We start from the raw sequence: 16403 nt of genomic DNA, 5'->3' as shown, positions 1-16403 counted from the left end.
ACAAGGAAGAAGGTGAACCAATATTTTAGCCACGTGACACTGACGGACACTTCTGCTAGCCAGTGGACTCTCAGGGAAGGCTTAGACACCCCCTACCCTGGTTATAAACTCTACACCGATAGCCCTCCAGAGGGGATGAATCCAAGTCAGAAGTTAGAAAGATATAAGAGCCCTGCTAATGAGAAATTAGCAGGCAGTACTTACATCCTATAAGTGCGATACATAATTCTGTCCACGGAAAAGCAGTGAAAGAAGGCACAAGACTATTTAGAAGTGGTTTTGAGACAAAGACAAAGACAATGAAGACTGAGGATTAAACATCTGGTCACAAGACATTTACCCAGACATTGCGTCATGCATGATAATGGCTACAAGAACTCAAGATTATGTTACAGGATAAGCTCTGAGCACACAAGGCAAAGTCCACAGAGATGCTCTCAAACAACTATCTCCATCCACATACTTGAGTTTGGAGGACATGTCCTCAGCCGGTCCCCTGCGTAGCATGTTGCTGTTGGAGCTAATGCTCTGTGTGCGCTGAGGTTTCTCTTCCACCTGTTTTACTGGTGCAGCAGAAGGCCTCTTTGCTGACCGCTTAATCCTCTCCTCAAGCATGCTCATGTCCTTTTCAGAAAGCTGTCAAAAGAAGCCAAATTTAATTTATTAGCACACTTCTCTACTAGAATATGAGGAGACTTAAAAACCTAATTGGAAGACACAAGAATTAATATCCATTTTCATATCAAAGCAAACAGAACCTCCTATGTTAGGGTAAGTTTGCTTTCAAACACTACCTACATTTTAAAATCTACTGTTGCTGAAACCTGCCTTGCTATAATAAGAGAATATATGAAAGAAGGAAAGGATATAGAAAGAAAGGCTATGAATGACCGCAAATAAAAAGGTCAAGAACTAAATGAAGCTTCCTCATTTCTGTGGTGTTACTGCTGACTAGCTGTGTTTAACTATGGGCACGAAGCTTCACTTCTGGCCATTTGTAAAATTCCCATCCGCTTTATCTCCTTCACTGGCCTTGTAGTGAAGATTTAATGAGATTAAAACAAGTAAAATATATATAAGCACCGGGTGAATACATGTGCTACTAAGAGGTAACGAGTGAAGAACAGGCCAGCCACAGCAGTGATTGGCTGAGAAGAAGTAAGGAGTCAAAAGCAGAACCTTCCATCTCTGGCTTATGGCTGCAGCTCAAGACCCTTTCAATGTGACAGGTACTAGAATCCACATTATACACAAGTGAGTACTTGTTCACTAAAAAATAAATGCACTAGAAATTACTGAGGTGATTGCCACGCAGAATTTAAATTGTAGACTAGCTCAGATTTCTTGATTCAAAAATAGTTTTCAGGGGACTTCTCTGGTGGTCCAGTGGGTAAGACTCCACACTCCCAAAGCAGGGGGCCTGGGTTCTATCCCTGGTCGGGGAACTAGATTCCGCATGCATGCCGCAACTAAGTCTGCATGCTGCAATGTAAGACCCAGTGCAGCCAAAATAAGTAAATAAATAAATACTTAAAAAAAAAAGTGTTCCAAATACCATATGCTTACTCATATATATGGAATCTAAAAAAGTGGTACAGATGAAGCCAGTGGCAGGGCAAGAACAAAGACACAGAAGTAGAGAATGGATTTGAAGACACCAGGGAAAAGGGGAAGCTGGGACGAAGTGAGAGAGTAGCACTGACATATATATACACTACCAAATGTAAAACAGCTAGTGGGAAGCTGTTGCATAACACAGGGAGATCAGCTCGATGATGGGTGATGACTTAGAGGGCTGGGATAGGTAGAGTGGGAAGGAGGTGCAGGAGGAAGGGGATATGGAGATACATGTATAAATACAGCTGATTCACTTTGTTGTACAGCAGAAACTGGCACAACAGTGTAAAGCAATTATATTCCAATAAAGAGCTTAAAAAATATGCAAATCTCTATTTTAAAGGCTAATAATTTTCCTAAAAACGCAAAAAAAAAAAAAAAAAAATAGTTTTCATCTATAGCAAACTGTTACGAGATAAATGCTCAGAAAAGAAAATCCAATTTCCAGTAAAACAGCCTCAACGTCCCACAGTAATCAGAGACACCCTCAAGGGTTTATATGGATTCTGGGACATATCAATAGGTTGAGTTTTAACAAAAAGTGGCAAAAAGTTAAACAGCTGAGAAGGCATGAAACTTGACACCTAAGTGATTTTGCAATTCACGACATGCTGAAAATGTTGAGAAAAGTCACTCACAGTTCCAATTAGTTTGAACACCTGATCCCCGTGTACGTTGTACACTGTGACGATGGTATTGAGGGCAGCGTTGCGCACAGCATTGTCACGGTCTCCTATGTGAATTGCTATCTCCTTTAAGGCTTTTCCTGGGGTTGGTTGGCAAACATTCATGCCATAGGACTCGACCAGACACCCCAGTTCTTCCAGGCACTCTGATGGGGGAAAAAGGCTAGATTAAGGAACTCAACACACATTTGGCATAGAGACCAGACCTATCTTTACTAGATACATTTTCCTTGGCATACATGAAAGGCTAAATAAAGTATTATTCTGGCTCTGCCTTGAATTTGTCTTGTTTACTGCCTTCTATAAAATACACAATGAAACGATGTTATAGCAAGTGCTCCTAGAAGAAAGGGATGTCTGTGAGTCAGATGGCCCCTGTGCACTTGATTTTGTCACCAGGGTGGTACTGAGCAGAGTCTGTATCACCTGATACTGTGGCTCCACCAGTGTGCAACTCATCACTCTCACAGTCCAAATCGGAGGTTGGGATCAAGAAATTTCCCAGTTCATCTATGAACTATTTCTTTTAGAGGTCACTGTTGCAGACATAGGCCTCAATTTAAATTGTTGCTTTACCTGCTCTCTGCTTAGAGTTTTTGGATTTGGTTCCTTCCATGATGAAGGGGAACATCTTGCTGGCTGGGTAGACAAGGCACATCCGGTTCAGGATGGCACGGACATCTTTACGAATGACATCCTTTGGTTCTCCGACCTAGTCAACAAGGAAAACAATGATTAAGTGAGGCATTTTCTGAGTAGCAAAGGTACCCCCCTAGGGTGTCACTGCATCTTGAAAGAATGAAATGAATGGTGGAAGGTATCATCATACAATAAATGAAAAAGGGAGAGGGAATAAAAGTACAGGCACTGAAGTAGCTGGGAACTTGAGTAATCTCCCAAGGTGAGAACAACGCATTACCTTGAGGATGAGATAGGGGATGAAGGAAGATGCTTCATTCTCAGTAAGATGGTACTCCTCCTCACTCAGCAAGCTGAAGAGCAATTTTAAATATTCTAGGGCTTTCATTAGGACGCTTGTATTGGTGTCAAAAAACCGCAAGGTAAGCCACTTTAAGATAAGATCCAGGCAACCAATGACACCCTCTTTTTCATTCTCCAAGTGCTTGAAACAAAACAATACAGACCCCCCACAAATTAGATTGTATAAAAGTTTAAGCTCTATTAGGCAAGTAACTCTTAAATTTTACTACAATCCAAGAAGAAAATGATATATTTTTAAGCCTCCACTTATAGATAAGACCCCAAATTATAGATATACAATCATTTATTCTATCAGTTAACAAGAAAGCTCTAAAAACAGAGAACATGGTGCATTCCAGTTCCTTCTCATTTCATGCAAACTTCTGATTATTTCACAGGGCTCAGTATTTTCACATGTCCAAGATTCATGCATATTTATTTTGTTGCAAACTTACATCAACCATGACAGCAAGGGCTTTGTTGTGATGCTGGAAGTCTGAGTGAAACATCTCATCTTGTAACCATTTCGCCACACAGCTAGACATCTGAGTTTTTAGTTGCTCAATGTATTCATCCCGTGGAGTAGTAAAATTCCATTTTAGCACCTGAAAAAAATCCAAAACAGTGAAAAGGGGCTGTAAGGTGTTCAGCTGAAATGTGGTAGAGAACTCTATTTAAAGCAGCTGCAGGAATCAATTTAATAGGATATTTTTAAATTCAGCAAGATTAATTGTAATTAAATATGAATGCAAAATGTACTCTCAATCTGTCATACTTCTGGGAGCTTAACTCTGAAAATCTTCTAGGAATAGAATTTTCAGCAATTCTTACTAGAAAAATCAATGCTTTTTTATTGTATAACATGGTGGACACTGTTGGTACAATTTTCATAAAGGGAAAATTGGAAATATCTATAAAAATTTTAAATGTACATATTATTCTAGGAATTTAACACAAATATACTTACATATATGCACAAAACCTACATTCAAAGATGCCTATGGCAGTATAGTCTGTAACAGCGAAAGACTAGAATGTTCAGTATAGTGGGCGGAGGATAAAGGTACTTACACATGATGTACCAATAAACAGAACGAATGCACACATGCATGCAGACGCAGAATGATCTTTAAGACATGTGTTTCAAACACCATTAAAAGAAAAAAGTAAGATTCAGAACAAAGAGTATGGCATGTTCCCATTTGTGTAAAAGGAGGGCTATATATTTATACATATATGATTGTACAGGTATGGAATAGTTATTATTTCTGGAGTAACACACAAAAAAAACTGGTAATAATATCCTCCGTGTAGGGAGACTGGAGTGGGAGTCATGCTTTTCATACTTCCTGTATTTTATATTGTTTGAATTTTAAAAAATTACAATGTATACATTTTGAAAAGTTTAACTGATTGCTAAAACCAAAACAACATCAAAAGAGAAATGATTGAACAAGCCACATATAGTTACCAAATCTATCTTTGAAGATGTCAGGTACAAGAAGGAATAAAGGAGTAGCATACTACATATGTGTAGTTGATTTAAAAAAAAAAAAAAAGTCAATGACTACTTTCCAGGCTTTTATTCTAAAAAACAAACAACCCCCAAAATAGTCTTAGAGAAACAAGATATAATTTATAAGCAAAAGATTCAGTTAATTAACATGATATGAATTTCAGACAGAAAAATTATTCTTGATTACAAAACAAAAACAAACAAGCAAAAAACTCCTGAAGATTCTTATTTCTTCCTTACCTTTAATCCCTTCTCATCTTTCATTCTTTGCTCCTTTCCATTTGGAACAACAATAAAAATAGGACCAGATTTGTCTTCATCCTCCTTTAAGCTGGTTTTGCTCGGCACTTTCTTTCCTTGTGCAGTCTACAGCCAAGGTACAGGGAATACTGATTAGCTAGACTACTTCTCCTTAGGAATTCGCTGATATTGCCCAGTAAAAGGGCACTGCATAAACCAGACAACTTTCTATATCACATTCCAAATGAAAGAAACAAATGAGCCATAGAATCCTGCATTTGATATGTTTGTATACAGGTTTTCTAGAAATTTCTAACAGCACTCTTAAGTAACTGTTGGTTAGACTTTGGGCTGGCATGTGATGTGGCTGGAAAAGCTACTATTCTATATCACTGGTCTGGGTCACAGGTTTATTGCATAGTGCTTTTTTCTTTCTTGACATCTTCAACATTGTTTATAGCTTTCCATATTAATGACATTTTGAATGGCATTCACACATTTCCCATCACTTAACTGAGAAAGCTTTTCTGCTTCTCTCCATATAAAATGTATAACATTACTATAAATGGAGACCCTTTGAACATGTTTCTAGAGAAATTTGCTAGAAACATTTTAAATACTTAGGTTATCAACGTGGCTTTTAAAAATAATCCAATATTTAGAATCTTTGTATCAGATGGAAAGAAATAGTGAATACATAGTATATATATTTAAGGTAAAATCTGAATTTTATTACTAGAATTATTATTATTATATTATAAATATAAAATAGCAAAAGCCTGATATTTCTAGTAGGCCAGCATTTCTTTCTAGTTCAAACACTGAAGTCATTCAGTCAAAACAAATATGAAATCATTTATGTGAAACTGCTAAAGACTGAAAAAAAGTGGCATTAAGAACAGAGTCAAAAATACTTCAAAGCACTTGTGATCAAAATACTGAAATAAGCGCTTGTTAAATCTGGGATGAGGAGAGGGAGAAGGACAGGAAAAGGAAAGCTTCACTGAGTAGTTCAGAAGATAATTACCCATTTAAATTAACTCACTGAGTTGAAGGACCCAAGCATGGGGAAGGAAAATGAGTAACATTTAGAAGAATGGCCACAGAGTGCCCCTTCTATAATGTGGATGTAAAAATAAATGTACTGGATACTAAAACATCTCCTATTCTGACATACCTTCATCAGTTACATGCAGTTAATGAAACAGTTTTCTCTATCTATATTTACTATTAGATTCATTACAGATTGCACAGTTCTGCAATTTTCCTTCTGTAAGTATTAAATAGTCAATACTTTCAATACAGTGACATTCTCTGAATCTTGATATAAAAAAACTGATGACAATTTGCTATGATTCAAAAACTTAATTAAAGGAGAAAACACCCAGGGGATATTTAAGGTTGAACATTTGAAAACATTTCTTTAAACTGTCCCACTCTGCATGAATGCTAAAAGGATTGGTGATGCATCAGATCCCACTAGTATGGGGACAGAAGATCCTTCCTCTTAGTCTAATCAGAACACCTTCTATTATGATGACTTAACTGCCAAATTTAAAGGAAGCTGCTTATTACTGAAAATCTCCCCCAAAGATCTGGATGACACAAACCCTGGCAGTAGCTCTTGAGAATAGGATGTCTCTGTTTTGAGGCATCATTAAAAGTGAGCCTCAGAAACTTGTGTGCTTCGTAATTAGATAATATCAAGAGCAGTAATAATCTTTCATATGTAATATGATCTTTCCTAAAAGAATGACTCAGTGTATAAAACACTTAAAAGCAATTCTCCATCTAAGTTGCAGAGCTAACATACCTTTGCTTTAGAGGAAACTCCTAGAGCTTTGGCCTTTTTCGGATCAGGCTTGGGTTCTACAGTGCCAGAAACAGAATCTTCAACAGGTGCTTTGAGAAAATAAAAGCACGTACTGTAAATACAAACTGTAACTAATATCACTATATTCTGGGCAGGTTAAATATGTAATGATGGTGAGAAAGCCTATAGTCTTAAACATATCTATTTAAAAATTTTTTTTAAATTTTTATTTCATTTTATATTTTTGAAAAGTTTTCTTTAAGTAAATGTATCCATTTTTAAAGTGTTTTCAGTTCCATTTTTTCCCTAATCTTTTTTCTCCCAGATTTCCTCATGAAATTAATTCAGGAAATCTACATCTCCTTTATCAACATTTAAACTGCAGTTTAAAAACTATTTTTTAAATAGCAGTCAAAAAACCTTTTTGTTAGACTGATACTTCCTTAAGGGAAGGGTCTATCACCTTTGATACTATAGTAAACTATATATACACCAAATAGCAAGATTCCAATAAATGTTATAACTGAATATATACCTTGATGCTAAGAACTTTACACATGTAAAATTTCTAACTTTACAGCATCAGTAATTTCTATCCCACTGAACAGAATATCATTGTTTTGTTTAAGCAATACGTCTAGAAAAGCAGTGGTTACAGGTTAGTGTTCTATTTATACATGTTGGAATTTTAACATTAGGATGAAGAAATCAAGAATTTCCCCTTGAAGAAGTTTAGTAAATATCAGAATGAATCAGCAAACAGTCAAGTGAAGTGGAAGGGGAACTCATTTGTGAACGAGTTAAGCTGAGGTCTCTGCTGGTTCGGGCACGAGCTGGCTGTCTGGCCTTGTGCAAGTCACCTAACCTTTGGTGCTCCTTATCTGTTAATAAGGGGGATTAAGCTAGATGGTCCCAGTTCTCCTTCTAACTGTAATATCCAATAGCAGAAAACAGATGAAGAAACCTTAAAAATAAGATAGAGCACTTGTTTTCTTGATTATTTCACTGTGATACTCCAAAACTCCTTTTTGGAGTTGGAAACCAAATTAATCATCTTCAAACCGTCAGCACAGTTTCTGGCATAAAACAGGTAACTTGACTAACGTTTGTGAAAGGAGGGTGAGGAGATGGAGGGAGGGCTTGGGATCTAAGCCATGAGGAAATGTGACTTAAAAATGAAGGTTGGATCTCTTTAAGAGTTCCCTTGGCTATTTCCTTCCCCTTTAACCCTCTCAAAATAGTTACCTGAAGCAGGCTGGAATTTGGCTGGAGCTGATCCCCCCACAGGTTTGGAAGTTGCTTTAGCAGGTGCAGCAGGCTTGGCTGGCATATTCGCTTTGGCTTTCTCTAACATGGCCAACACCTGATCTTTAGAAGTTGGCTAGGGAGACAATATAACAGAGGTGAGAGGCCACATAAATGATACACTCACGCTATGCTTACTAACAGATATGTTGTTAAATCCTTGAGCTCCTAGTTTTGAAATACCAATGAAGTAAAGGGAGGCAGCACATAGCGTGAGAGAAGTAACATGTTATGAAGCCACATTAAATTTAGCTGCCATTCTAGAAGGTCACAATTTTCATCCCTGCAAAGGCAGCAGATTCTTTAGAGGTTCTACACCACTGAATATTTCATTTTTGCTCTTATCGGGATTTCAAATTGAAACTCATAGGAGGTAATATGATCTTCTGCCTATATAAATTCATGTTCAATATTTTTCTAATGGCTTTTAACAGCAGCAGTAACAACAAGTAGTAGTACTTTTAGCTTCCCAGTAGCCTTGGCCATTTTCTCATATCCTAAATGCATCATGAAGAATGGCAAGGCATCTTGCGCCTTCTTTCGCACATCTCCATTGCGATCCTCTAGGCAGGAGTAGAGGTGGGGAACACAAAGGATAAGGTCTGTGGGGGTGGAACGAAGAGTCGGGAGTTTCTCAGCCAGCCAGCCCAGAAGCTGCAAAAAGAAACAAAGACCAGTTACACACTGCATGTAGAAAATTGTTACTATTTACCATCTTAGGCTTAATGATTTTATCAGCACCAAACACTGAATTAGTTCTCACACCACAACTTTCCAATGTGAAATCACTCATTTCCATTGTTCAATGAAACAATAAATATTCAATGATGACAATCAGCTAAGATAAGGACACAGATTTTTGGACCATATTTGAGCATTAAGTTATAAAGCTTTACCAGTTCTTAATGCATTTTAAAGCTAAACTTTCACTTAACTTTTCTTTTTTTAATTCTAAGGACTATTCAGCTAGAGAAGATGCAAAATATTTATTTGATCAGAAGATGACAAGTTCTACCAGGACTTTTCTGCCTTACATAGACAGTTTTTCTTTATAGCTCTAAAATAATATCTATTCTATTCTATTCCATCCTATCCTATCCTATCCTATTCTATTCTATTCTATATTCTTGTTGGTTTTTGTTTTTTTTGGCTGTGCCCCACAGCTTGTGGGATCTTAGTTCCCCAACCAGGGATCAAACCTGGGCCCCGGTAGTGAAAGCTCAGTGCTAACCACTAGACTGCCAGGGATTTCTGTATTTATTTTTTAATTGAGATATTTATTGAGGTGATTGTAGATTCACATGCAGTTAGAAGAAATAATACAGAGAGATCTCATGCACTCTTTACTCCATTTCCTCCAACAGCAGCACTTTATGAAACTATACTCTAGTATACCAACCAGGATATTGACACTGATACAATCCACTGATCATACTCAGATTGCCCCACTTTGGCTTTTTCTCACTTGTATATGTGTGTATATTTAGTTCTCTACAATTTTATCATGTGTTAGTACCACCACAGTCAAGATTTTGAACAGTTCCATCCCAAGGATCCCGCATATTGCCTCTTTTATAACCAACCACACTCACATCCCTCCTCCTCCCTAATCCCTGGTAACACTAATCTGTTTATCCATTTCTAAAATACAGATTTAAAGTTATGTAAATGGAACCATATAGTAACTGTTTGGGACTGGCTTTGTCACTCAGCACAATTCCTTGGAGATTTATCTAACGTTGCATGTATCAATGATTTGTTTCTTTTACTGCTAAATAGTATTACACATAGGGATATATAATAGTTTAAGCATTCACCTGTTGAAAGATATCTGGGCTGTTACCAGATTTTGGCTATTATGATTCAGCTGCTATGAACATTTGTATATAGGCTTTTGTGTAAACATAAATCTTCATTTTTCTAGAATAAATACCCAAGATTTGCTGGGTCATACAGTAACTACATGTTTAGTTTTATGAGAAACTGTCACATGTTTTCTGGAGTGGCTATATACCATTTTACATTTCCATCAGGAGAGTGTTCGAGTTTTTCCATATTCTTGCCAGTATTTGGTGTCATCACAATTTTTTATTTTAGTAATTCTGGTAATTCTGTCTGTGATATCTCATTGCAGTTTTAATTTGCATTTCCTTGATGGCCAATAATATTGAACACCCTTCATGGGCTTATTTGCTATCTGTATATCCTCTTCAGTGAAATGTCTGTTCATATCTTTGCCCATTTTGTAATTAGATTTCCTTTAACTGTTGAGTTTTGAGAGTTATGAGAGTCCTTTATCAGACATAGAGTTTGCAAATATTTTCTCCCACTCCAGCCTGTCTTTTCATCTTCTTCACATGGTCTTTTGCAGAGTAAGAGTTCTTAATTTTGACGGGGTCCAGTTTATCAATTTTTCCTTTGATGAACTGTGGTTTTGGTGTCAAGTCTAAGAACTCTTTGCCTGAAGAATTTCTATATATCCTGAAAGTTTTCTCCTGTGTTATCTTTAAAAGTTCTATTGTTTTACGTTCTACATTTACTCCCCTAATCCATTTTGAGTTAATTTTGGTATAAGATATGAGGTTTAGGTCAAGGTTTATTTTTGTTGTCTCTGGATGTCAACTCCAGCATCATCTGTTGAAAAGGCCACACTTCCTCCACTGAATTACTTTGGTAACGCTGTCGAAAATTAATTGCTCACATTTATGTGGGTCCCTCTTCAGTTCCACTCATCTGTGTCTATCCTCCTCCTCTTACCCCTTGCTATCATAGGGTCTTTTTTTTTTTTTTTTCTTGCCACGCAGCTTGGCTTCTGGGATCTAGTTCCCCAACCAGGGATTGGACCTGCAGCCTGCAGTGAAAGCATGGAGTCCTAACCACTGGACCGCCAGGGAATTCCCCACAGTGTCTTGATTATATTAGCAATTTAGTAAGCCCTAATATATGGTAGAGTAGTTCTTTCCATTTTGTTTGTCAAGATTGTTTTAGCTAGAATATAAATCTTAAAATAACCTTGACTTTGTCTATAAAAAAAAACTTTCTTGAATTTTAATAGGAATTATATTAAATGCATAAATCAATCACATATATACTAAATGTACAGAACTGACATTAAATCTTCCAATCCACAAACATGGCATGTCTCTACATCTATTTGGGTCTTCCTTGAATGCTTCATCAGCATTTTGTAATTTTCAATATACATATTTTGTATTTGTTTTGTTAAGTGTTTATCTAAGGATTTAATTTTCTTTGGAGTGATTCTAAACCGTACTGTATAACTCTGGTTTCCATGTGTTCAATATATTATAAAGAATTGTGACTGACTTTTATCAAATGTGACTGTGTTTATTTTGTATCCTGCAATCTTATTGAACTCATTTATTAGTTTTAGGAGTTTACTTACAAATTTCTTGGGATTTTCTATGTAGATAGTCATGTTATCTGCAATTAGGGATAGTTTTATTCTTTTTCCAACTGTATGCCTTTCATTTCTTTTTCTTGCCTTATTGCAGTGACTAGAACTTCCAATTCTATGCTGAGTAATAGTAGTGAAAGTGGACATCCTTGCTTTGTTCCTGATCTTAGCGGGAAAGCATTCAATCTTTAACCACTAAGAATATTATCATTTATAGAGGTTTTCTGCAGATGCTTTTGTAATTTGAGGTAATTCTCTTCTATTACTAACTTGCTGAGAGCTTTTATCATGAATAGGTGTTGGGTTTTCTCAAATCCTTTTCTGTGTCAGCAGATAGGAGACTTTTCTTTAGCCTGTCGGTATGGTGCATTACACTGATAGATTTCTGAATGTTGAACTATTTTATGTCATGATTAAAACCATCTTATTTTACCATTTAAGAGTTTAAGAAAAAATTTCACAAAAAGGCTAGTCCTTTAAAAAGTTTTATTGTTAAAAAAGCACATGAGAGGAAAAAAGAAGGCACGTGAATAAAGCACATGAATAAAAAAAAAGTTCCAGGAATTTGGTTTCATTTTATGAGCTATTTTATAATGGAACTCAGTCTATCCATACACGTATACTTATTAGGTAGGTCAAAGCCTCTACGAAGGTAAAAGACATGAGTAAAGCAAATCACATTTATAGTACTAACCTCTTGCCTCAAGAAAGGATTTTCCTTTTTGAGCTCTTCAGAAAGATCTTCCCCCTCCAGCCATTCCTTCATGCCAGTCTGTTCTGCCCAAGCATTCACAGTTGCTAGGGCAGCAGCTCGAACATTGTTCTGAATGGAGGAGAGAATTAGTAAAGGTACCATGTTACGGTTTGCAGGTAGGGAGTGAAAATCCTGTTACTTTGTGAATATGAACAATGGAGGTTTCTCTGAAGTCCACATGAACACACTTGAAACATACTTTATCTTCTTTGAAACAAAGTAGATCCATGGTTGTACTAAAACTCCAAATTGTAAAGATCTGATACTCAGTTAATTAGGGAAAACAGTGATCTGGGCATAAAATATCATGTTAGGGGAATAAACTCTTAGGTTTTATTTCCTGAACCTCTGGGGACTCTTATGTCCCTGGTTATCTGCTAACGAATATAATTCTACACGTTAGAGAACTCAAAATAGTTAGACTGAAATTATTAACAATTTGATTGAACATTTTTGTTTTTATATTAATTTGCACTCATAGAATGAAAAGGACTTATTGACACGAAAAATATTAAAATAGTCCAATTCCTCAAATTAAATGAATTACACAAAAATAAAGAGACATTCAAATATTCAATTTAAGGATAAATATAAGAGCTTGCAACTTTCAATGAAACAAATTCCAGGACTGTGAAACTGCAAATATCTTACTGAAGTACTAGAAGGTTCTGCTCTAGTAGTTCAGGGAAAAAGGTAGAAAATAAAATACATGATCCAAAATTTATGTTTATTCACTCTTTATACCAATACTTTAAACAATGATATTATAATCACAATAGCAACCGTTTTTTGAGTATATACTATATGAGACAGGTACAGGTACTTTATGTACAGATGCTTATTTAATTCTGTAAGAATTAAATTTCATAGATAAAGAATTGAACCTCAAAGAAGACAAATAACTTATCTAAGGGTCACAAAGCTAGTGAGATATTGGATCACCTTAATAATGCCTGGGAGGTAAAAATGTTTACTATTTTCCTCCTAATATTCTCTTTTCTACAAAGTTTGTAAACTGTTTACATGCACTCTTACACATAAGAAAAGGATTATTCTCAGCCCAAGCACATGGCTGGCCTACTCCAGAATGGAGCTGAGGTCTACCTTGCTGTCTCCAAGCACGGTGATGATGGGGATGCCCAAGTTCTTCACATGTTGCTTGATGTTTGGGCCCATGGCTACTGCCAATTGCTGGAGGATATTCAATGTCTGCTGCACCTGAGTGGGAAGAACCAACATCTTATGTTCAAACCACAGCAAGGTGTGTTCAAAGTTTTGCAAGTTTGCTGCTATACAGTCAATGAGATAGGAAGTTTCTGGCCTACTTAAAAAAATCAGCTCATTATGATACTAATCAGCTTATGAATAATTTTTAGGTGATGGCCTCTCCTTTTATCATTAGTTCATAAAATTGGAGTATTAGAATTTTAGACTAGAGATTATAATACTTTATAATTTTAAAGTAAGGTAAAACTTTAAGAGAAATCTGACATAAAAATCCAAATTAAAAAATTAGAAATTAAGCTTGTTTATGTGTATTACAAGCAGTTTTATATAAAAATATGTAATATCAGAGTCCTGTAAATAGCAAATCTGAAATTCATGAAAATTTGATTAATAAACTTGCCATCTACCAACATATCTTGAGGCACACTTAAGAAATTAAAGGAAATGGGGCTTCCCAGGTGGCGTAGTGGTTGAGAATTCGCCTGCCAATGCAGGGGACATGGGTTCGATCCCTGCTCTGGGAAGATCCCACATGCTGCGGAGCAACCAAGCCCGTGCGCCACAACTACTGAGCCTGCGCTTTAGAGCCCACGAACCACAACTATTGAGCCCATGTGCTACAATTACTGAAGCCCACATGCCTAGAGCCTGTGCTCTGCAATGAGAAGCCACGGCAATGAGGAGCCAACGCACCACAATGAAGAGTAGCCCCCACTCACCGCAACTAAAAAGAAAGCCCGCGCATAGCAACAAAAAGACCCAACACAGCCAATAAAATAAATAAATTTATAAAAAAAAAAGAAATTAAAGGAAGCTATTTCTAGTTCAAAGCAATAAAGTTGTTAACATTTTTTTTTTTGCTGGTGAAGCTTATTGAAAAGGAACCCCTTGCAGGAGGAGAGAGGGGAGAGAAAAAGAATAGGCATATATTCTACATACCAAGATTTTATTTGAATCATTGAGTCGACCCTTCAAGGCAGTTGGAAGTTCACCTATGTTTGGCTGGATAAATTTTGCCTCGTTGATAATACCTGCCACTTCATCTAAGCCTTCTTTCCTGATCTTCCAATTCTTGTCACCAATCTTAGACACCAACTCTGAAGTGATTTTATCACTGAAAAAAAAGGACAGAATCCTTAATTCCAGATGCCTAAAAGAATAATGATGTTGCAGAAGTACCCTTGGCTGAGAAACAGAAGACACCATTATGAATTAAGGATAATTCACTCAGTAAATTATTAGCAACAAACCTGATTTCTGTCCTTGGCAAAAGATCCACAACATCATTGCCCCCATCGTCTGGTTCGTCTCCATCTTCTCCTTCATCTGTACCACTTGTGCTGTGTTTGGAAATCCCTCTGGTTGGAGCAGGTGGGTTCTGTCCCTGCATCTACACACAAATAGGGAGACAATGGTGCCTGTGCCAAACTTTTATATGCCTTCATAATACTTAATATTCACAGAGCACATACTGTAATTCCTACTCAGATTCCAATTTTGAGATTATGTGACAAAACGTATTTTTTATACAAACCTATTAGAATCTGACTTCTCAATCATAAAGCTGTCTTTTGACTTGTATGCCCAAGACAATACAGAGCAAGTCTGCCAAAACTTAGCAATTTCAATTAGAAAGTTTATTCAAGGAAGGTGAAGTTTCTTTTTATTTAAAAAAAAAAATTAATGTTTTATTTAATGTACTTTTTGTATAGGTAATACACTGAAAATGTTTGATATTCTAAAGCTACAAAGGATACAAAGGGGAAAATGTCCCATCCTATACTATAGCTATCTGGTTCTCTTCCTCACAAAGTCATCAACCTCTTATGAACTCTTCCCAGGGATACTTTATACATATAAAAGCAAATACATACATACTCTTCATTCCACTGGGTTAAAAGTTTAAACTTAACTAATATGAGCATTCTCAAGTCAAGTATGATTGTATCATTTGTGGAATCTTTACCTTCTCAAATTCTGCATCTATCTGGGATAGGAGGGCAGGCTTCTCATCCTCAAAGAACATTCGCAAAGAGGGACCAACATACAGATACATCACACCAAGCAAGGTGATGGCAGAAGTCCTCACAGCCTGGCAGGACAAAAAGAACTTTTCAGATCAGAGCAGAACCACGCAGATGGCTGTACTGTTCCTATACCTGGTGGTATGTACTCACTGGGTTTGTTGCAGCAAGAGCTGTCTTCACATTGCTAATGAAAGCTTTCACATTCAATCTAGAAGAAATAATACTTAGAATTAAAAACAAACAAGTGAAACCCTCAAAATACTCAACAGAGTTTTATAAAGCCAGACTCTAGAACCAGCTTCCTTTAGATATGTCCTGAGTTTCACCTATTCTCTTTCTACACCCATTTAAAAGTAAGCTTTAAATACTATCTATGTGCTAATTACTCCTAAATCCAGTGTTGATCTCTCTCCTGAACTCCAGATTCATATATCCAACTGCCTTTGTGACATTTCCATTTTTGTCTGTCAAAACCAAACTCCTGATTGTCCATACCCGAACCCCCAAACCTGTTCTTCCCAGTCTTCCCTACCTCAGTAAACAGCCACTTCATTCTCCAGTTGCTCACACCATACTTGACTCCTCAGTCATTTTTGACTCCTCTATTTTTTACAAATAAATTATCTATCTATCTATCTATCTATCTATCTATCTATCTATCTATCTATCTACCTACCTACCTACCTACCTACCTACCTACCTACCCACCTACCTACCTATTGGCTGCATTGGGTCTTCGCTGCTGCCAGCGGGCTGTCTCTAGTTGCGGCGAGCCCTTGCGGTGCATGGGCTTCTCACTGTGGTGGCTTCTCTTGTTGC

At 36.7% G+C, this 16403-nt stretch overlaps 1 protein-coding gene and 1 non-coding gene across 6 annotated transcripts in view; both read right to left on the bottom strand.

The window, feature by feature from the left end:
* CKAP5 (cytoskeleton associated protein 5) overlaps positions 1-16403 on the bottom strand; it is a 97356-nt gene that overhangs the window by 20104 nt on the left and 60849 nt on the right. For all 5 annotated transcript variants that reach the window (XM_057748171.1, XM_057748166.1, XM_057748169.1 and 2 more), the window contains exons 19-33: positions 15735-15792; positions 15524-15649; positions 14808-14947; positions 14497-14671; positions 13435-13548; positions 12271-12399; positions 8618-8812; positions 8099-8234; positions 6854-6942; positions 5041-5166; positions 3740-3889; positions 3223-3426; positions 2880-3015; positions 2256-2449; positions 464-636 (exon numbers count right to left, since the gene is read on the bottom strand). In XM_057748171.1, the coding sequence (XP_057604154.1) occupies positions 464-636; positions 2256-2449; positions 2880-3015; positions 3223-3426; positions 3740-3889; positions 5041-5166; positions 6854-6942; positions 8099-8234; positions 8618-8812; positions 12271-12399; positions 13435-13548; positions 14497-14671; positions 14808-14947; positions 15524-15649; positions 15735-15792 (2145 nt within the window). The remainder of the gene's footprint in view (positions 1-463; positions 637-2255; positions 2450-2879; positions 3016-3222; positions 3427-3739; positions 3890-5040; positions 5167-6853; positions 6943-8098; positions 8235-8617; positions 8813-12270; positions 12400-13434; positions 13549-14496; positions 14672-14807; positions 14948-15523; positions 15650-15734; positions 15793-16403) is intronic.
* LOC130829575 (small nucleolar RNA SNORD67) lies at positions 2662-2772 on the bottom strand. The gene has a single exon (XR_009047599.1). It is a non-coding gene; the product is annotated as a small nucleolar RNA SNORD67 (small nucleolar RNA).

The sequence above is a fragment of the Hippopotamus amphibius genome, chromosome 9, assembly GCF_030028045.1.
Source record: "Hippopotamus amphibius kiboko isolate mHipAmp2 chromosome 9, mHipAmp2.hap2, whole genome shotgun sequence".
Taxonomy (NCBI): domain Eukaryota; kingdom Metazoa; phylum Chordata; class Mammalia; order Artiodactyla; family Hippopotamidae; genus Hippopotamus; species Hippopotamus amphibius.
This window is presented reverse-complemented; position numbering and strand designations above follow the sequence as displayed.